This window comes from Otolemur garnettii, unplaced genomic scaffold (assembly GCF_000181295.1).
Source record: "Otolemur garnettii isolate 467f Iridium unplaced genomic scaffold, OtoGar3 scaffold00247, whole genome shotgun sequence".
NCBI classification, from domain to species: domain Eukaryota; kingdom Metazoa; phylum Chordata; class Mammalia; order Primates; family Galagidae; genus Otolemur; species Otolemur garnettii.
The window spans coordinates 1,544,845-1,566,366 of record NW_003852642.1 but is presented as its reverse complement, the minus strand read 5'-3'; the positions used below and the strand labels follow the sequence as shown (position 1 = coordinate 1,566,366).

General features: G+C 37.3%; 2 protein-coding genes across 2 annotated transcripts; one reads left to right on the top strand and one right to left on the bottom strand.

Annotated features, from left to right (window-relative positions):
* Positions 1-10,604: 10,604 nt before the first annotated feature.
* Positions 10,605-11,584, top strand: LOC100952484 (olfactory receptor 5AP2). Its single transcript, XM_003802406.3, has one exon. It carries the CDS (start codon positions 10,622-10,624, stop codon positions 11,573-11,575), a length of 954 nt encoding a protein of 317 aa, XP_003802454.1. The 5' UTR covers positions 10,605-10,621; the 3' UTR covers positions 11,576-11,584.
* A 1,752-nt stretch (positions 11,585-13,336) lies between these two features.
* Positions 13,337-14,320, bottom strand: LOC100955108 (olfactory receptor 5M11-like). The gene has a single exon (XM_003802485.2). It carries the CDS (start codon positions 14,318-14,320, stop codon positions 13,337-13,339), a length of 984 nt encoding a protein of 327 aa, XP_003802533.2.
* Positions 14,321-21,522: the final 7,202 nt, after the last annotated feature.

Sequence of the window (21,522 nt, the reverse complement as noted above, 5' to 3'; positions counted from 1 at the left end):
AAATCAAACATATACGGGGGGGAGACTGTGGCTCTAAGGAGTAGGGTGCTGCCCCATATACCGGAGGTGGTGGGTTCAAACCCAGCCCTGGCCAAAAAAAAAAAAAAAAAAAAATCAAATGTATGCATAGTACATTTATAATCCCGCTATTTAAAAAAAAATCCTGGAAACAACCTAAATGCCATCTGTAGGTGATGGAATAAATAAATTATAGTGAGTTAATAAAATGGGATTTGTTTACATTGTTGGTGGGGCTGCAAACTAATACAACCATTTTGGAAGGAAGCATGGAGAATTCTCAAAGAACTCAAATTAGATCTCCCATTTGATCTTGCAATCCCATTACTAGGCATCTACCCAGAAGAAAAGAAAATCATTTTATCATAAGGATATTTGCACTGGACTGTTTACCCAGCTCAATTTACAATCACCAAAATGTGGAAACAACCTAAATGTCCACCAATCCAGGAATAGATCAACTAGCTCTGATATATCTATACCATGGAATACTATTCAGCCATTAAAAAGATGGAGACTGTATCTTTTGTCTTAATCTGGATAGAGTTGGAACACATTCTTTTTATTAAAGTATCACGAGAATGAAGAAGCAAGAATCCAATGTATTCATTTCTAGTATGAAGCCATTAGACAATCTAATATATACCCTCATAAAAGAAAAACTCAAATCAAATCAAGGTGGGGGCAGGGGAACCAGGGAGTGGGGAGACAGAGATGGAAGTCATGGTGTATGGCACACCTCTTGGGGATGGGACACAATTATAAGAAGGACTTTAGCTGAGAAATGCAATCAGCAGAACCTAATTCTTCGTACCCTCAATGAACCCCAAACAATAATAAAAAAAAAAGGAATTTGTTCTTCAAAGGAAACAGATTATTGATACAGATGGAAGAGGAATTTCAAAATAATTAGGCTGAGAGAATAAAAAGCTAGATGAAAAAAGCATATCTTGCCTGACTCCATTTTCTCTGTTTTGTTTTTGAGACAAAGTGTCACTATGTTGCCCTGGGTAGAGTGCAGTGGTATCACAGCTCACAGCAACATCAAACTCTTGGGCTTAAGAGATTCTCTTACCTCAGCCCCCCAAGTAGTTGGCACTGCAGGTGCCCACCACAATGCCCAGCTACCTGACTCCATTTTCAAAAGTCAAGAAACTGAATCAATTCTGACAAAAAGCAGATCACTGATGGGCTGGGTAGAGGGATGTGAGGCAGAGAAGGGGGGAGGAGGACCCAGAGGCACCAGGAAGCATCTAGGAGTGATAGGTTAGTTCAGTCCCTTAATGGTGACGATGGTTTCATGGGTGTTTACGTATATTAAAACATAGTATATGTTTTATGTTAAATATGTTAAATATATTTAACTAATTGTGTATAATTTACACCTCAATAAAGGTATTTACAAAAAAAAAAAGAGTCCTCGCTCCTACTCCAGCTTAGCTAATTTGTGAGTTCAGACACCACTTCATAGGTTACCTTGCTGAGAAAACAAAAACCTGGGCTGAGAGAACTTGCACAGTCACCCCATGAGTTAGTTGCAGAGTTAACCATTGAATCTGGAACTCCCTAATTTCCCAGAGGGTGTTGTGTTCATTTTCCTCCTACTGCTGCTTCACGTAGGAATTTGAAAATAACCCATCAGGAAAAACAAAACAAAAAAGAAGAGTTATCTACCATTTGTTGGTATGTTCACCTACTTTAGTAAGAGAGAAAATGATTCTCTTATTGACAATGGAAGGACCCATTTGGCCAACTTTAGAATTTTAAGGATGAGGAAAAAGACCCAGACATCAATCATTGAAAGGCAAAGGGACACTGGATTGTGGCGTTTACAGGAGCAAGAGAGGTCTGGGAAGAACATGGCACCAGCCACCAGCCACCAGCACCTGAATCTGCAGCTAGCTCTGTGCCTGTTGATTCATTTCTCTCAGCTGGAAAACGTGATTAGAAAATCATTCTCTCCTCCTCTGAAGATTCCAGGCAGCGTATCTGAAGGTGTCTCCCTACTCAGCAAGCACTTTGCCTGTTCTCTTTTATGCTAGATGGACAAATCCAGGTTTCACCACTTACTATGAGCATACTCATACTCATCTTCCTGGAGTCATCGTCTTTCATCTGTTAATTGAGGTTCTTACATAATAATGCTTACCTTAATAACTTTCTGTAAAAATTAGTTGGAATATATACAAAGTGCTGAATTCAGTGACTGTCAGGTGCTAAGTGCTTTGGCTGTGGTGTGTAAGTATAGATAGTTCAAACTCAGTAGATGAATGTGCTTTCCCAGCTCCTAGAAAAGAAGTCTTCAGTGTTTATTCCATACAAACAAAGTATCAGGAACTGTGTTAACCTTGAAAGCGATGTGATTTAATTCTATAGCACTTCCATGAAGTGTTAAATCACATAGAGATTGGGCCATAATGTTCAAGATAAAGGCTTGACTAAGGCAAAAGGAAAGAAAACATTTACATTTTTTTTTAGTCTCATGTAATTAAAGCACAGTCCATCTGACCTGAAGAAATGGTAAAATATTTAATAAATAAGCATCTTCCTTTGTTATCAATAAATAAATATTTAGTGTTAGCCAGCAGAAGTATTATCTTAAGGAAGTAAATACAGGACAATATATTTTAGATTTCTATGTATCACATGTTTTCTAAGAGTACAGTCCTGGAGTAAAAGTCTGGAGATTACAGTTGTAGTGCTTTTTTCTTTCTTTCTTTTTTTTTTTAACTTATTAATACTTTAATCTTGAGGAACTGCCACATTAGCCATGGTTTCCTTTTCTATGAAATAGTTGTAGTGAAGAATGCAAATACTATAGAAACTTCTGTTCGTAGAATTTTCTAAATTGAGACTTATAATGAGATTCCTAAAAGCCAAATAGATGAGCTACATCTCCTTTTAAAATACTAAAATGTCATGAACATTGTGCCAAGCAGAACCCATTCCCAAAGGCATACCGAATAGGAGTATGCTCCACTCTAATTCCTTATTCCCATCTTTCTGAATGCTGACCTGTGATCTCACCTGTTTCCTATCTGTTGGTGACACGCTGAAGGTTACTTTCCTTTGATAAGTTACATCGAACAATATTTTGCAAAGAATCCAAACTGATGAATTACGCCTGTAGTTCTCTGAGCTCCTTACCTGTCACACCTTTGCTTCTCTGAACAGCAGGTATTTAAGTGTCAGAGTCACAAACGATTCCCAGATTTAAGAGAAGCATTTAAGGTATTTAAGTGTCAGAGTCACAAACGATTCCCAGAAGCATTTATGATGAAATGCTTTCTGCACTCACCAGAGACTCAAAGAGTTGATCAATTATCATTCTCTGAGGAATTTTACTCTCTTTTCCTTCAATCTTTATGATAAAATAAAATGCAAGGGGATTTTTCTTTTAAAGAGCACGCTGGAGCCGACTGACTCAGTCCTAAGGACTGCCTGGGCTGTTCTGTGCAGCCCACGGATGCCAATGGGATGTGGGTTTGAGGGTAATTGAGAAAGGTTTTTTTTGCAGATGCTGTAAAGCTGTTTCATAGAGGATAATAGCATTGCATAGTCTATGGAATGACATTAATGTATTTCCATAATTGTTAAAGAAAAAATAAAAAGTTTATATATTTAAAAACAAATATTAATGCAAAGGGATACAGGTAAACTTTGGGAGATGTCAGATATGTCTATCACACTGATGGTGGGGTTGGTATAACAGGAGCTCCCATACCTTTAAAATTATTGGATTGTACATATTAAATATCTGCAGTTCTTTGTAAATCAATTATACATCAGTAAAACCATTTAAGGATAATTTCAAGTGGCATTAACAAGCTACCACTAATAAAGTCTTATAGAAGTTCTTTGGAAAAACCAGTATTCGTCTATGGAGAAAATGAAACAATAAATTGAAAAGCACCCATTCAGAGTTCTGTGTACTCACCACTGTGGGCTTCAAATGTATGGTCACATTCAGTGACCAGAACTGGTTTATATTTTCTTTCCATTTTTACATGAAAGAAACTTGCTTTATTTTTTTCTGGCAAGAAGAAAGTCTTGATCTCATTCCCCAGCAGACAGAGGAGATTCTTTCTTTCAATTTTTAATAGAAATGAAAACAGACCATTGAAGAAATGTGCTCACGTTGCTCCTTTTCCAAAGGCACTGATAGGACTCTTAAAACTGATGAGGAAAAACTAGAAATGCTTTAACTAGAAAAGCTATATAGGTAGACAAAATCAACACCAAAGAGGGAGAATTGTTAATAAAGTCAGTACTAATCATGGTACACAACTAAGCATTAAAGTTTCTCCAGGAGGAAATGGTAGGACTATGTCACCTGCTTCTGGCTGTCCAACTGTTTTCCTTAAGTCTCAGGTGTTTACTACAAGAATATTAAGGGTAAAGACATTGGAGGAGAGTTTGTATATTGTTCCTTGCCACAAAGGCATTAATCATCTTCCCACAGATGAAGGGGATGATAGAATTCATGCCCCTGTCAATGATACAGAAAATCTAACAACTTTAGTGTTTGAATGAGAAATTGGTTTCTTTGAAGTTTCACCTTGTTAATAATATGGAGATGTCTTCAAATACAAAATGTTTAATAAGGACCTATAAAATCCAATCTAGGAAACTTGAAATAAATTTACATTGTCTTCACTAATTGGTCGTTGGCAAAAAGGTACTAGGGGCAGTCGCTCTTAGGGTAATTTGTAGAGGAGCCCTCAATCTTGGCAGATGGGAGGATGTGTTAACAATATCTGGCAACATCCTTTTTAGTAAATTGAAAAAAAAAAACCCATATAAACGACATAACATACTTTAACACATAATTTCTAAAATATTAATGTATTGCTATATTATTTAAGAAAATGTAAAAGTTATTTCTAATTTAAAGATTATATCTTATTCTGGTGTAAGGGACATTTATATGAAATTATACATTGTAAAACAAATTAATAAGATCTGATTTTGTCCGAGAGCATATATTGGTGAACAGAGAAAGCAAATAAGCATTTTTTGAGAGCTATGTTAGATGTGTCAGGGAACTTTCCTATTTGTGGTGAAGTGTACCACCTGATGATAACACTGTCCCGGTTTCAGACAGAGTGATTGAATCTCTGATTTGCAGATAAAGTGAGTGAGAGTTAATTAACTTTTTCAGGCCCACACAGCTTAGTGAGGTAGAGATAGAATGAAAATAGCCACTGAAGTACAATGTTCATGCTTTTGCTCCTTTGATAAGAAGAGTGGGAAGATTACCTTCCACAGGGCAAAGATTTTCATGCTGTGGGGAAAGATCTAAGGCAGGCTGCCTGAATTTCTCATTTTTAACCTCATAGTATATAATCTTAAGGAAAATAAGAAGAAAGAAAGAAAAGACTCACATATAAAAATAAAAATGAAATTGTTAGTGAAAATGCTTTACTTAAATAAAATTTCAATAGATGGCATACAAGTTTATCTTAGCTTTCCCTTGTATGAAGAAAAATGGAAACAAAAGCAGTTATAAGTTTCCTGTAAAGTTAAAACAAATATTTGCATGTATTTTTTTTCAAAGCTCAATTTACTGTGATGGAGGATGCGTGCATCAGAAAATGCATGTGTGTAAGAGGGTACTGAACGCACAGCACATGTCCACTGGTGTTCTCCCTTGGTCCTAGTTTCCTCTACTTATGACCGGGAAGAGGATGCCAAACAGGTTCTTATCAGTATTCTTGATTCACATTAATGGATCGGCTCCTCCAGAATGAAAGTCACATATCTACTGTCCTCATTGACTCTGTGCGCTGCCTGGTAAACGTTTGTTGCTTGGTTATTGGGCTTTGAGTTCAATGGTTCTTTATAAAATCTTCACAGCAGCTTAACGGTTATATGTGATTTGTGCCTTATTGTACCAAGAGCAGAATCCTGTATCCGGTGTGATTTCTCAGAATGCTCCCTGGAGGTCACATTTCATTAACTTTTGCTGAGTTCTTATCCTGATGGCCGGGACATTAGTATCATTGGGTACCTCTTTGATGACACTCAGGCTAGGATTGGAAGTGAGTTCTTCTCTTATTCTGAAGCTCTTCATGGGTTGAGGCTGGCTAAATCCTACACTGTCCAGTCCAGATCCACCTGCTCTCTTATTACCTAAATTCCTGATGTTCTATGTATCTCACCACTGCTCCCTGGGCCATGTGATTTCTCTTCCAACCTCCATCCACACTCCAACTGCACAAACCTTAATTTCACTTAATGTAGCAGTTTGTTCCCATATAACAACTAAATTGTTATACAATGAAAGTTGTTGATTTATGCATTAAATAAATTTTCATTGTTTGTCATTTATGCATTAGACTCTGCATTGACAGGGGCCTGCTGTATTTTTCCTCCAAGGTAACATCATAAAAAGTCAAAGGGTTAAGACTTAACCAAAATAATGGGCATTTCTGGTCGTAATTCCTGTACATAAATCATCTTTTAAATCTTTATGTCTCCAGCATTTATGGAGACATAAATTGGAGACATATATATATGTCTCCAAACATGTCTCGTAATTCCTGTACATAAATCATCTTTTAAATCTTTATGTCTCCAGCATTTATGGAGACATAAATTGGAGACATATATATATGTCTCCAAACTTCATTGACTAAATGGTACTGAGAGAATTAATTATAGTGTCTTCTCAAAGTAGCAAAAATAATGTAAATGGTCAACAGATATTGATCAAATTATTGCAGAGTCTGTGTCTGTTAATGTGGAAGCCGTGGAAGATGGAGGCCCCCTCCATGTGGACATCTCACATGTCTCCAACAAGGCTCTATCATCTGGCAACTTTTTTTACTCTGAACAGTGAGGAAAGGTGTTAGGATTAGGGAAACTCTTATTTATTGATTATCTATATATATTGGAGGCAGTAACTCACATTCATTAATTCATTTTGTCTCCCTACTAACCCTCTAAAGTAGGCATCAGAAATGGAAAAGCTGAGGTAGAGAGAGATTCAGTGAAATGCCCAAAGTCCCATAGTCACAGAGGCACAGAGTTGGGATTCTAAGACAAGAGAGTCCTGCTCTCTCTACCTCCTTGTCTCCTCCACTCTGTTGTCTCTCCATCATCCAGGTAGCCTAACTTTTTATGTGAAAACCTTATAGAGGATTGTGCCAGAGGCAGGGCTAATCTGGATTCTTTTGATCTCCCTCAGGGATCAAATCCTCAGCTGTCAGGGGAGACAGAAGAAGTGTGTTTAATGGTGGTTAGTAACATGGGCCTCAAAATTCATTCTCTACTGGGTTTAGATGTCCCAAGGGTAAAGGAGAAAAATATGAACGAGACCTATGATTCCCTTGATTTCAGAGAAGAAAAACAAGTAGATGACAATGAGGTAACATGAAGAATACAGTCCCGAGAGATCAAAGAACAAAAAATATATCCTGCTTACATTAAGTTAGGATGCTTACTCCAGTCTGTTCTGAAGACTCTACAGTTGGAAATAACTTTAAAATATCTTGCAACTGCATGCAGCAATATAGTTTATATTTTGAAATGTATTTTATCCTCCTGGTATAACATATCGGGATATTTACCTGTAAGGACAAGTAAAATAAAGAAAGAATCTCTGCTGAACACAGAATTAGCTCTCTTATCACAGGTAGGTGAAAATAGTTTCAATTTTCCTAATTCTATAAAGAATTTTCTCTAAAATCTATTTAAACTATGCCTCCTGCTTGACCTGGGAGAAGCAGAGTGGGTGCCTTTGCTAAGAAAAAAGATCTATGTTTTTGTTTCGTTTGTTTGCTTTTCTCTTTGGTGACTTTAGGCATGTTCAGGAGCAAGGAAAACAATCTAATGGTCAAATAGCTACAAAAGGTAAAGGAAAAATCCAAAGAATTCTGTGCATTTAATTTACTGATCTGATTGAATAGTCACTCGCAATCTAGTTAACTTAACTGACCCAAAGCACTTAGTGGTTAAAAAAAGTGTGTTAAATCCTATGTCTATTTTTTTTTTAATCCCAAAATTTATGTCATTAGGAGGAATATAAGCAACAATAAATAATATAACTTTAAGGCCTTTTATACTAGAAATATCTCAGGAACTCTCAGTATTATTTTCAGAAACTCTAAGAAATTGAAAACCCAGATCAAGAATCTCTGAGCTACAAGCTTGAGTGAAAAATCTCAGCAGGGTAGGGGGAAATATTGCGGAGGAACAGCAAATGTATTTGCCAGAAAAGAAGGAGAGACAGAAGTATATAATTCCCAGTGGGAGATTTATTAGAAATGGTACTTTGCTATATTTCAGGTTAATGAATATAAGTTCTAAGAAAGACAGCTTTCAGCAGCTGCAATGATGTCTTCTCTCTTGGAGGCATATGTATGATGGTTAAACATATTCTAGGGTACTACTGAAACTCTGAGAATTACAGTACCCAGTGCTTTGTGGGTTTGTGCTAACACTTGTTACGACAAGGGCCATTCTAAATGATGTCAAGTGTTAGGAGAATAAGAATTACATGGGATGGTGTAAATTCAGACTCCATTAGCCTAACTTTGTGACTTTGGGCAAGTTAACCCATTTCCTGTCTACAAAAAGGAGGGAATGTACTGTCTATCACATAGGATTTAAGTAAAATTAGACATGCATTTAATTCAGTGAGTGTGCGGCATGGGAAATCTTCAGCTGATTTTAGTACATTTCAATACTTGTAATTTTCCACCCACCATTGTTTACTTTGTATGTTTAACTCATCTAAAACAGTTTGTTATTTTCACTATTTCCATTAGCACAATACTCTGAGGAAAATTTTCTGTTTGGAGATGAGTGAAACAAAAAAATCCATGCCTTCTTTTTCATTCTTTCTGATGATGGCCATTCTATGACGTTCAAACAGTAGATTTTCTTCAAAGAAGAGGGTCCAGGTTGTACGTCAGTGCCAGTGAGATGCAGAAAGAAAGAAGCAATGTGGTGCTGAAGAGCATCAAATGATTTGGCATCAAGGGACCTATGTTCTGGCCCAGGAGTCATGACTGAGAACTGGAGAAACTCTTACACTTTGTGGACCTCATCTTACTAAAGATAATCTTACTAATAATCTTGGGCTCTTACCTGTTTCTCTCTTCCACTGATTTGTGGAAATGACACTTTGAAAGGGTTGTCGTATTCTCTACAATGTCAGGCATCACTATTGACTAGGATATTGAATGCCCATCTCAAAGACAACTCAGTCAAGATGAGCAGAAATAGGTTCTGTTGTGGCAGCATCTGCGGGAGCAGAACCAGCCCCTTGCTCACTCTTCTCCCCAGCTGTTCTCAGGAGTTTCCTTATCTCCAGCATTAGTGAAGGTACCGGGTAACTCTGACTCCATGTTTTAATTTTGGGAAGTATCAAATAACTTCTTTCTGTGAGTGGTAGTAAAGGGCATGCCTTTTCCCCCACCTTCTGAGCTATATTTTGACAGCTAGCCTAGTAAAGTTTAATCTTTTATTTGTTCATCTGAGGTCACGAAAGGGGTGAGGGGTTTGAGTGGAGCTTTTTGCTGGTTCCATTGTCTAAATATCAACTTGGAAGATATGCTCTGGGTGTCTACTGGGAGTTTCTTTTCTGCCTCTTTTTTTTTTTTTTTTTTGTCCTATATTTGTCTTCATTCCAACTTGCAAGTGGTGAATCTGATTTACATTTTGATTACTTGTTATTAAATTATCTCTCAGATTCAGTGTGGTAGCTGAAAACTTCCCCTTGCCACTTCTGATTCTGGTTCTTTTGTGAGCCTGTGACTCTGAGTGTCACTGCCTTGGCTAGTTCTGGGACCTCATCTGGGAGGTCTACTGGTATTTACAATATGATTCTCTAAATATCCGAGTGAATAACTGGAAATTCTTAGAATTTAACCATTTTTTTTCTCTGTAGATATTAACTTTATGAAATTGTGATGGGGTTCAAGGAATGCTGGCTGCATGGGAATATTTTTTATTCCTTCCTTTGGTCATTCTAGTCAATAAAGAGACCTCGTCAATAAAACATAGAATAACACTTTTAAAGTGTCATTGTACCCATCATCATATATGAACCTTATTACAAATCAGTGAAAGAGAGAAACAAGCATCAGCCCAAGATTATGAGTAAGATTATCTTTTTTAAAGTTCTTCTCCCACCACCCGAGGATATTCATCTATTTTCCTTGTCTGGTACTATTGATTAATTTTGTTAACTTTCAGTATTTTAAATTTATTTCACCAGTACTGAGTTTATTCTGTCAACTTTCTCCAGTTGTATCTGAAGTGTATGTTAATATAACAATTTATTTATCACAAAATAAGAAAGTCACATCTAAAGAATAAGTTGTTTTAATTATTCAATAAATAGTCAATGCTTGAAATGTCTGTAGTTAGTGTATGTCAGATCACTTGCCTCCAAGTCATAGTTAGGTGACAGCATACGTAGTACTCAGATACAATCTTTGGATTTGACTTCAAGTCCAACATACTTTTTATTATGCTTTTCATTTTTCACTGTTCTGTTAGAATGTATACATTTCATCAAAAATGTATTTGTAGCCCTGTTGTGTATTCATCTGACTTAATTGTATGTTCTGTCCTCTCTCTTATTGCAGCTCAAATGATCAGACATATGAAAGAAGCCCGGGGCAGAAATCAAACAGAAGTGACAGAATTTATTCTCTTGGGACTCTCAGACAATCCAGATCTACAAGGTGTCCTGTTTGCATTGTTTCTGACAATCTACATGGCCACCATGGTGGGTAATTTGGGGATGATCACACTCATTAAGATCGATCCCTGTCTTCACACCCCCATGTACTTCTTTCTTAGCAGCCTGTCATTTGTTGATGCGTCTTACTCTTCTTCTGTGACTCCCAAGATGCTGGTGAACCTTGTGTCTGAGAATAAGGCCATTTCTTTTAAAGGATGTGCGGCCCAGTTCTACTTCTTTGGCTCCTTCCTGGGGACTGAATGCTTCCTGTTGGCCATGATGGCATACGACCGCTATGCAGCCATATGGAACCCCCTACTGTATCCGGTTCTCATGTCTGGGAGGATCTGTTTCTTGCTTATAGCTACCTCATTTTTAGCAGGCTTTGGAAATGCAGCCATACACACAGGGATGACTTTTAGACTGTCTTTCTGTGGCTCTAACAGGATCAACCACTTCTACTGTGACACCCCGCCCCTGCTCAAACTCTCTTGCTCTGACACCCACATCAATGGCATCGTGATCATGGCTTTCTCCAGTTTTAATGTCATCAGCTGTGTGATGATTGTCCTCATTTCCTACCTGTGCATCCTCATTGCCATCTTGAAGATGCCTTCAACAGACAGCAGGCACAAAGCCTTTTCCACCTGTGCCTCCCACCTCCTGGCTGTCACCATATTCTTTGGGACTATTCTCTTCATGTACTTGCGCCCCACATCTAGCTACTCTATGGAGCAAGACAAGGTTGTCTCTGTCTTTTATACAGTAGTCATCCCCATGCTTAATCCCCTTATCTATAGTTTGAAAAATAAGGATGTGAAAGAGGCCGTAAAGAAGATCATTCAGCGATATAGACTGTAAAGCCTGTTACCATCACCTTGTCATGTAGAAGAAAATATATTTTCACATCAATTTTGTCTGATTGCTTAAACTCTTTCTTTGTGCTGGAGTAGATGATGTAAAATGAGGTATTCTTCTTCATCTCTTTAAATCTTAAATATGAGGTTGGAAAGTATTCCAAAGGTGGGCACAGTGATGTTCAGCAAGGAGGCACTTTCTCCAGGATGATTTTGCGAACTTTATTGCCCTACATCATATGTATACACAAGATTATCTGATGAATAAATACAGTGGACAGAGGTGGTGTTTTGATCAAAACACTTGAAATTGGCTAACCTGTGCTTCAAATTCAATTTCAACATTTAGGTTATTTCAAGCTCAGTTTTGCTACATATGCCTTAGTGTCACTTATTCAATAAAAGTACACTCCTTTCCTACCCGCTGCTCTGTTCATTAGCAAATTCCTAGTCTAGGCAGTGATATTTTATACTGCTTAGACCTCTAAAAATTACTCTTAACTCTATTCAGCATGGATTAGATGTGTTCTCATATCATGCAATTTGGGGGTTCCTTTTAAAAAATAGTATTTATAAGACTGTCTATCACAGTGTTAGTAAGCAGTGTTCTGTTCTTCTAGTGTAGAGTTACACTAAAAGAAAAATAGAAGTATGGCTAGTGTATTTCAGACACTGGGTGAAAAACTATCTGATAATTGTATTGAAAGTGGTTGACTTGAGGTTGCCGTTCACATAATGAAATGGTCAGCATTCTCCCACCTAGCTGTAGAAACATCACTACATCTTATTTCACTAAATCTGTCAATTGTCTACTTATTCTAATATTTTTAAAAACCAAACCCAGAAACCAGAAGCATATTAATAGGTTTGTGACTGTCACACCTAAATATTTGGATTAAATTAGCAGACAGACTCTTCTGATGTGCTAGTGGATTGGGGGAAAAAATCAGGCTGTAAGCCATGGCAGAAGGCAGGAACTTTAGGCTATAAAATTTAAAAGGCAGCTCTTCCTTCTTTGTTTTTTTTTCCTTTCTGTCTCTGTCAAACTACGTAACTAACATATAAACATTATCTTTACTCATTATATTAATCGTTCAGAGTGGTTGTCAGGTTGTCAAGGAGTATGGAGTTTGTGTGACAGACAGAATTTAGATGAGCAATTTTCCCATGAGCCTGGGTAAAATCTCTGTGGCTCCCCATTTGCATAGAGAACGCCCATTCAGTATTTGCCTTAACCACTCTCCCACTTGCTACACTTCTCTCCCCCCTCGCTTTTCTCCTGCCTTTTTTATTAAATTCAAATTTTCTTTATATTGGAAATTAAGAAGAGAGAAAAAAGATAAACTAGTTAGCTTTCTGGATATTATAATTGAATCAATTACTAAAAAGAAATTCAGTACTTAACCAAACTTTCACCATATATAAGATATGGCTGTTAGGCTGTAGGCTACTGAGAGCTGGGCATCATTTCTCTGATGTCCCAGAGTTTGTCGGTTAGTTTCATCCTCTGAGAGGAATCTGATGAAAAGGTGGTGTCATTTGCTTTTATGTAGAAAATATTGTGTTGTATTTGCTAGGATGGAAAGATGCAGAGATAAGGGAGAGAATTGACAGGTGGAAATGCTTGATTCTCATTAGATTTCCCCTTGATCCCAAGCTACTCATATAAAAAACATGTACTTTTTTTTTTTTAATGCCAGAGAATTGTGTTCAATAAAAAACAATGAGGGATACTTTTTATTTTATTTATTTAACTTTTTTTTTTTTATTGGGAGACTGTAGATACTGAACTTTTCTCCACTGTACCAAGTTTTCTCATAAACACTCTTTTCAAAGCCTGTTTCACGTCCTTGTTTCTCAGGCTGTATATAAATGGATTCAGCATGGGACTCACAAAAATACAAAACACTGACACAATTTTCCCTTGCTCTACAGATCTCTCATTTGCTGGTCTCAGATACATGCAGAATAGGGACCCATAGAACATAGTGACAGCTGTCAGGTGGGAGCCACAGGTGGAGAAGGCTTTACGCTGCCCTTCACTGGAACGGATCCTCATGATAGTGATGAAAATGAAAATGTAGGAGATGAGGATGATGAGCAGGGAACCCGTGAGGTTAATCCCTGCAGACACAAACAGGGCAGTTTGCTTTATGTAAGTGTCAGAGCATGTCAGCATTAAGAGGGGTGGGTCAGCACAGTAGAAATGGTTGATGGTGTTGGGTCCACAAAAGGACAAGCGAGAAGTCAATATTACCTGCATGGTGCCCACCATGGAACCCCAGAGGTAGGGGAAAGTCACCAGGCAGATGCAAATGGGGCTGGACATTTTGCTGCTATAATGTAGGGGATTGCAGATTGCCATGTAGCGGTCGTAGGCCATGGCCCCAAGCATGTAATACTCAGTAAGGAGCAGGGTCACAAAAACAAAACACTGGGTCAGACACCCGGCATAGGAAATGGTCTTCTTCTCAGATAAGAAATTAACAAGCATCTGAGGAGAGACGTTAGTGGAATAAAAAATGTCCACACATGCTAAGTGAGTGAGGAAAAAATACATGGGTGTTTGCAATCGGGGAGTCAATCTGATTAGTAAAATCATCCCAAAGTTCCCGGTTAGGGTGATAAGGTAAATCAGGAGAAACACCCCAAAAAGAATGGGCTGAAGTTCAGGCCGGCTGGTGAGTCCTAGAAGAATAAACTCGGTTGCCTCAGTTCCATTGTGTTTGGGATAGATCTTCATTCTCATAGTCTCTAATAAGCAGAGAAGAGTGTGTCAGAAAGAAAAAGAGGGATAAATCATATGCAACCTAAGAAGAGGCAAAATCAAGCAACCTGGCTTTGAAATGAGAATTACAAAGGCTGTTTCCCTCAGTGATGGGAGACTTCAGCAGTTGATGCTTTCAAGTTGTTTGTGGTACTGGTTAAAACAGTCAGTACAAAAGATTTTGAAGTCCATACACCACACTGTGCTGGCAGTTCTGTAACGCCTACTTCCACTTTGCTAATATGCATGGAATTTGACTCAGCTCTTAGGTGTCCCTAACTATAGAATCAGAGCCCTGGATTCTCAAATATGGCTACAGCCATGGTCTGATGATGACACTGTACTTGATTTGGGAATGGGGTGAATGAATAACTGCCTCTAGACTGTTTCCATCATTAACGGCAGAGATAAACGTTCTTTAAATTGGAAGACTGTGTATTTCTTGAAAGCCTATTGTGTACACATTTGAGCTCAGTTTCATCCTCATCTCTCACTCTCCAATGGGAATGAGCATCTCACAGTCCCTTGATGTTCTTTCCATCCCAGTTTCATTTTTTTCCCAAATCAACAGCTGATCATTTGGATTTTTTTCTTCACCTAACATAAATTTTTAATTTTATAAAATTATCTGTTTCAGTAGTCTCCGTTCTACCTCACTTAAAATCCTCTATTCTCTGACACCAGCCAGTGATATTTTGTAAACATAAATCATAGCATGTTGCTGACTTGGTAAATAATCCAAGATTTACCATCACAGTTGGGCTAAAATCTGACCTTCTTACCAGGATATAGATGGACCTATGTGATGTCTCCACTCCACACCCCAAACTTTTCCTATCCCTTTTTCTTTTAAGTCCTTCTTCTCCTGTTACATTGGCCTTTTAGCTGTTGCTTGATCATGCTGAGAAATTCCCATTTCTGGGCCTTTGTATACACTCTTCTTTCTGCCTAAGATATCCTTTTCAGTGACTCATTTTATCACCTCATTTAGATCCCTCTCTTCATAATGCCTCCTCTGAAAGCTATCACTTTATCCCTTATTTAGGTGAACTCTATTCCAAATGACTCTTGAATCATAATTTATTTTTCCTCATATGATTTATAACTTCTGAAATTATTTTTTATAAGTTTTTGTTGTCCTTTTTATTATGTTAGTCATATGAGGGCAGGAGCATTATTTTTGCCATATCCCTAGCACTTGGACAAATTACTGGAATTATAGTAGCTACACGGTAACCATTAGTTGAATAAGTGGGTAAATCAATGAGGTCAATTAACCAACTTATATCAGTAGATTTTTCATTGTACATAGATCCCTTATCTCTCCAATGTTATCCCAGAGACTGAGTTACTACCAAAAAAATATAGCTATGTGAAGAATGTATAGAAGGGAGCAGAATTAGAATCAGTGAAATCAAAAAATCAATTGTTATTTGTTTTTCTTTTTAGCAATAAACTTAGTGATAATAGTGCCTGACCCCAACCTTAGCATATCAATGGTTAAAAACTTTCAGGTTACATGATTGGAAATGAGGCGGAAGTTGACCCAGGACTGCAAGAATCAGCTGTCCTTACTCCCTAAAGCAAAATTTACAAGGGCAGAATAACATAGAAGGCTTATACCTTTCAGAATAACTATATTTCTTTATTTATCACATATTCACAAACCTATTTAGATCAGTGGTTATCAGCCATGGCTTCACGTTAGAATCATGGATGAACACCGTGAACACTGATTCCAGGCTTCCAGCCCAACCCAGGTGGGGCACACACATTAGTATGACTTTTAACAAGATTCCTCCTAATTGTAAGGTACAGCCAATGTTGAACACCCTCAACTACACAATTGAAGCGACCGGTTGAAACTACATACTTTGCACCTCCTTTTACTTCCTGGCAACTTACACTTTCTGCTTACATAAGATTTTGAAATACTGCCACAAACTCTTCCTTTCCCCATGCCAAGTATAAAAATTGTTGTAAAATATACATAAACCTTTTCTCCAACAATTTGGAAGAGGGTAAAGCCTTAGCCTCTGACCTCAACTCCCATACTATTCTGTTGACTCTAGAAAGCTTGAAAAGAGAAAATCTTTTTCAGAGCCTCTGTGATCTTAACCCATAGATTTTTGCACTCTAGAAAGGGAGAAAAGGAAGAAAATTTCTTCCAAGGGTTTCATCATCCTATTATTTATTACACAAACCTCAGAGTTTGATTATTTATGGGATACAGATGAAAAAAAAAAATTGCATCCCATAAATCACCAGTTGTGAAAGTAGACCTTGGTATAGTTGCAAGTTATGAGCTAATGTGGGAGAGGATTATGTGTTATCATTCCCACAAATGTGTTCGGAGTTTTGGAATTGTCCATGCAGATAGTGTCTAACATTTTTAAATCACACATCATTTAACATAACTTGCAATACCAGGGGCCCCCACCAGATGGACACAACTCATATTGGTTGAGATTCACTCACTGGTGCTCTCTCCATCTAAGAGAAAGGTGAGAGAGGAAATTGAATGGAAAAGGAGAATAATAATTAAATGTACAAAATTACTCCAATTTAAATAACAAGATTACCCCAGTTATGCATAATATGGGGTAATATTCAAAGTTCTATGTACAACAAAGTAGAAAAAGACAACTTCAGGCTACATAGAACCCTTTCTGTGAATTTTGGTCACGTGGGAATGGGATACTTCAGCTGAAAGCTCAGAAAAATCCATCCCAGTGTTGGCAGGGACAGAAACACAGCTGAGAAAGATGTACTTACTCCCTGTGAATAAAACAATGTCAGCCTATTTTGATGATCCTGGTATAGAAATGCTGTCATATTTCAGTGCCAACCCGATTTGGAGAAACCGAAGGGCAGCCTCTAGGCATGAGGAAGGAAATTTATTTATTTTTTATTTTCATTCTTTATCTTATACTCACTTTTATCCAAATCCCCTGACACTTTTCTAATAATAATAATTGTATGAAATAATTGAAGGCATATGGTATGGGAATGTATTTTCTTTTCTTTCTTTCTTCTTTTTTTTGCAGTTTTTGGCTGGGGCTGGGTTTGAACCTATAACCTCCGGCATATGGGGCCAGTGCCCTACTTCTTTAAGCCACAGGTGCTGCCAAGGGAATGTATTTTCTTGCACCAAATTCTTGGGATCTATCATTGGAGAATTCACCCAATAGAGAACTACTTCCTGCCTTTTTGATTTATAAGAATTGACTAAAGTTCAACTTGTAAACCTACTGTAAATCTTAGCGGTATCACAAATAATGGATCTGTAACTAAGGTCGCAGATAGCTGCAGGGCCTACCTGACATCCTAATGCAAGACTAGTCACCTGCTTGCTTTGCTAGAAAGAGCATGGGGCTTGTCTGTCTGTGGTTTTGTCTCAATGTGGAAATTCCTAGGGATGCAACTAATTCCACTTTGTGGGCAAAAGAACGAAAAAGAAATCAAACAAAATTTTTTATGAATTCTTGACTTCCAAAACTTCTAGACTTACCTGTGGAGGTATAGTAATTTCTGATCCTCTTCAAAAGGCTCTGCAGTGGGAAAATTTATACCTGAATGGCTAACCTTGGGAGATTCATCCCTAAAGCATTAATCAAGAAATCACTTAGGACTGTTTTTAGGGCTCCCTCTGAAGGTGTTTACGAAAATCTCATCTTAAGGGAGTTTATCATTAGAAATATATGGTGTTTTTCAGTGAATCCCCAAACACCTGGGTAGATTTTGCTATTGGAATTATTGAGGGTAAAAAGTTTTCCATGTTTATCCCAAAAGGAAAGATAAAAATAATTCCCTTCCATCCCAGTCTAAAGATCTTTACCGTGGTTCTGTTCATTATATCCTCAGTAGAATAGTCTTTTCTACTTCTGAATGCCTAAGGTGATTTTCCTCTGCCTCTCTGGTACTATGTGCCTCCTGTTTTGAATTTTCTATTTCTTCTACTGGACTTCAGATACTCTGAAGATAGAATTAATGCCAAGTTCATCTCGGTATCCCTAGGAAGATCAACACAACATTTTATGTGCACAGCTAATGTTCATTGAAGAATTATTGAATAAATAACTAAATGATGATGATCAGTTTAAATAAAATTAGCTCATACTAGCATAGGCCACTTATACAAACAAATGTTTAATTTGTGATTCCAGAGATATATGAGCTCATATAATATTTCCTTTATGGATCCCATCTACATTAATATTTGAAATAAAAAGTTCTAGTATCAGTGGGCCAGATTCATAATAATACTGTTTGAATAACAATATTAATCACATACTATGATATATATTTCATATGATGAAGACAATCTTACTGTCTTGGACCATTAATACTCAACATGAACCATGTATAGATTACAACAAAAAGAAAGTAAAATCTCAAAGTGTGGCCCTTCAGCATGGAAGGAAAAGAGCATGAGTGGAAAGCTGAAGCAAAAAAAAAAAAAAAAAAAAAAAAAGTAAAGCTCTAGAAGATCTCTCTGAGACTGGTTGTCTCAATCTTGCTGCACTAGACTTTGGCTCTGAATTAAATTTGCCAAAGCAAAGTCAACTTTGGGCTCAGCTTATTTAAGCAGTTCCCATTTAAATTTTAAGTCAATATTTCTATGCTCTTCAGTTTCCATGTGGCATGGACAGTACTCAAATTTCCATCAAGGCCCTAATAGAGAGTAAGCAAATACCTAGGAGTTGATGACCAAAAGCTAAGATTCCAGGATCTGGACGTGTTGAACTTGTGAAGCTGAGTCATACAGCGCAGACCTCCTAGAATGGACCTAAAGGTAGACATATTGGAGAGATTTGTAGCTCCTGGGAAAATCAAGATGCAGCTAGGTCAGCAGGGAAGATTAGCAGGCTGTGTCTAGCCAAGAGAGAGGAATGGCCCTGAGATGTGCTTGTCATGAGTGACAGAAGAGAAAATGCAAACCAGGCAGATTAGAGGCCAAGCAAGACTGGAGAGCAACACCACATGCAAATCTAAGTCTCATTTCCCTATTGCTAATGGACTCAAAAGAAGGGAAAACAGTAGTAAGATGTGAATGACTGGGAATTTGAGCTCCTAAAGTTCAAAAGGAGTCACTGAAATCTCTAAGCTCAAAGCTACTCCCTAAAAGAAACACTGTTCACAATTCCATGTAATATGTAATTATGTCTTGATGTAAGAACTCAGGTATTTGGTTATCATAGTTTTATTTCTGAAGAAAGAGAAATATGCAAATTATTTATTTACTAGTTTCTATAAACATGCAAAGAATAAACAAAAAGTACATGTTAGTGTAGGGAAAGATGTTACCCCAGTCTTAAAAATATCTGGCATAGACTCTTTATTTTGTTACTTTGAACAATGTGTTTCTGTCTAGTTGATTAACCAAAATGGGTGAAAGCTTTACTGTAATATTACCTCTTATATTTTGTAACAGTGATGAAGCCAAGCTACTGTGAAATTTTGATTAAATATGTTAGTTTGGAGAAATTGTATTTTAATGTTTGACAAAGAAATGTTTCCTCACTCAAGATGATACACCGTGTTCCCTATAGAACTTTGAATATGAATTTGTTCACCAACAATTGACCCATTGTTGACGATCTTACAAATGTTTTTTACTGTAAACTTCCACTTTATAAACTATGTGCACACTTTTGGTGGTTGGAATTATATCTGGAGTTTCCTAAATTCCGGTCGGACAAATAGAATTGATTGGATTTATAGAAGATTCACTATAAAAAATTATTTGAAGCTGGGCACAGTGGCTCACGCCTGTAATCCTAGCACTCTAGGAGGCTGAGGTGGGTGGATTGCCTGAGCTCAGGAGCTCGAGACCAGCCTGAGCAAGAGTGAGACCCCTGTCTCTACTAAAAATAGAAAAAATTAGCTGGGGGTCTTGGTGGGCATCTGTAGTCTCAGCTACTCAGGAAGCTCAGGCAAGAGGATTGCTTGAACTGAGGAGTATGAAGTTGTTATATACTATGATGATGACACGGCGCTTTACCTAGGGTGACTGAGTGAGACTCTATCTCAAAAAAATAATAATGATAATTGAAATTGTGTTCAGCTGAATGGAAGAAAGAAGCAATTACAAAGAATTTAATTCTGCATTTAAAGCTGCATTTGGGTGGCACCTGTGGCTCAGGGAGTAGGGCACCAGGGAGGTGGTGGGTTCAAACCTGGTCCCTACCAGCTAAAAACAGCAGTGACAACTGCAACAACAACAACAACAAAATAGGCTGCACTTTCATGCTTTCTTTATGTTATCTGGTGATAGACCACATACATTAAAAACTTTCTTAGTATGAGAGCTATTATCATTTCTTAAATACTTATTAGATAACAGCCACTACTATGCTAAGCATTTTCAAGTTGTTATACATATTATTGCCAAAGAAAACAAACTTTAATGAACAGTTGACATGTCCTTATGATATAGATATTATTGTTTATTTCTTACAGATCAAAGGTCTGACACTCAGAGGAATTAAATAATTTTTTTTTTTTTTGCAGTTTTTGGCCTTGGCTGGGTTTGAACCCACCACCTCCATCTTATGGAGCCAGAGCCTTACTTCTTTGAGCCACAGGTGCCACACTTAAATAATTCTTTTTCTTAAGAATACAGTAAAAAAAAAAAAAAGAATACAGTAACAGCTTGGTTTCACATAAAAATTACTTTAGGGCAGTGCCTGTGGCTCAAAAGGGTATGGTGCTGGCCCCATATGCCAGAGGTGGTGGGTTCAAACCCAGCCCTGGCCAGAAACTGAAAAAAAAAATTATTATAGATATTTATGGCCCAGCTCTGAACACACCTCAAAACACATGGGTTTATTAAGATGTTTAGTGGGCAATTACATTTATGGATAATTATGTCAATGGGACAATTATAGAATTTATGATTATAAAATAGATACAAAAATTATCTATGTGCAAACATTTTATGTGGATAAGACTCAAGGGGAGAACTCAAAACTATTAGGGTTTCTAGGTAAAAAGGATAGTATCAAGTACTAGGCTGATAGTGGTTGATAAGATTAAAAGAAGTAGGCACCATCACTTGCTTTCCATGTACCGTGCACTTTCCATTCATAGCACTTTCTTAAAGTTGCCATTTACATTAATGAAATAAATTAATAACATTCTGAGAGATCTTTTTAAAAAGGATCTCTCCAATTTTCAAAGTA

Bases quoted from the DNA above. Each gene is read 5' to 3' on its own strand.
- LOC100952484 (XM_003802406.3), top strand. From the start codon at position 10,622: ATGATCAGACATATGAAAGAAGCCCGGGGCAGAAATCAAACAGAAGTG.
- LOC100955108 (XM_003802485.2), bottom strand. From the start codon at position 14,320: ATGAGAATGAAGATCTATCCCAAACACAATGGAACTGAGGCAACCGAG.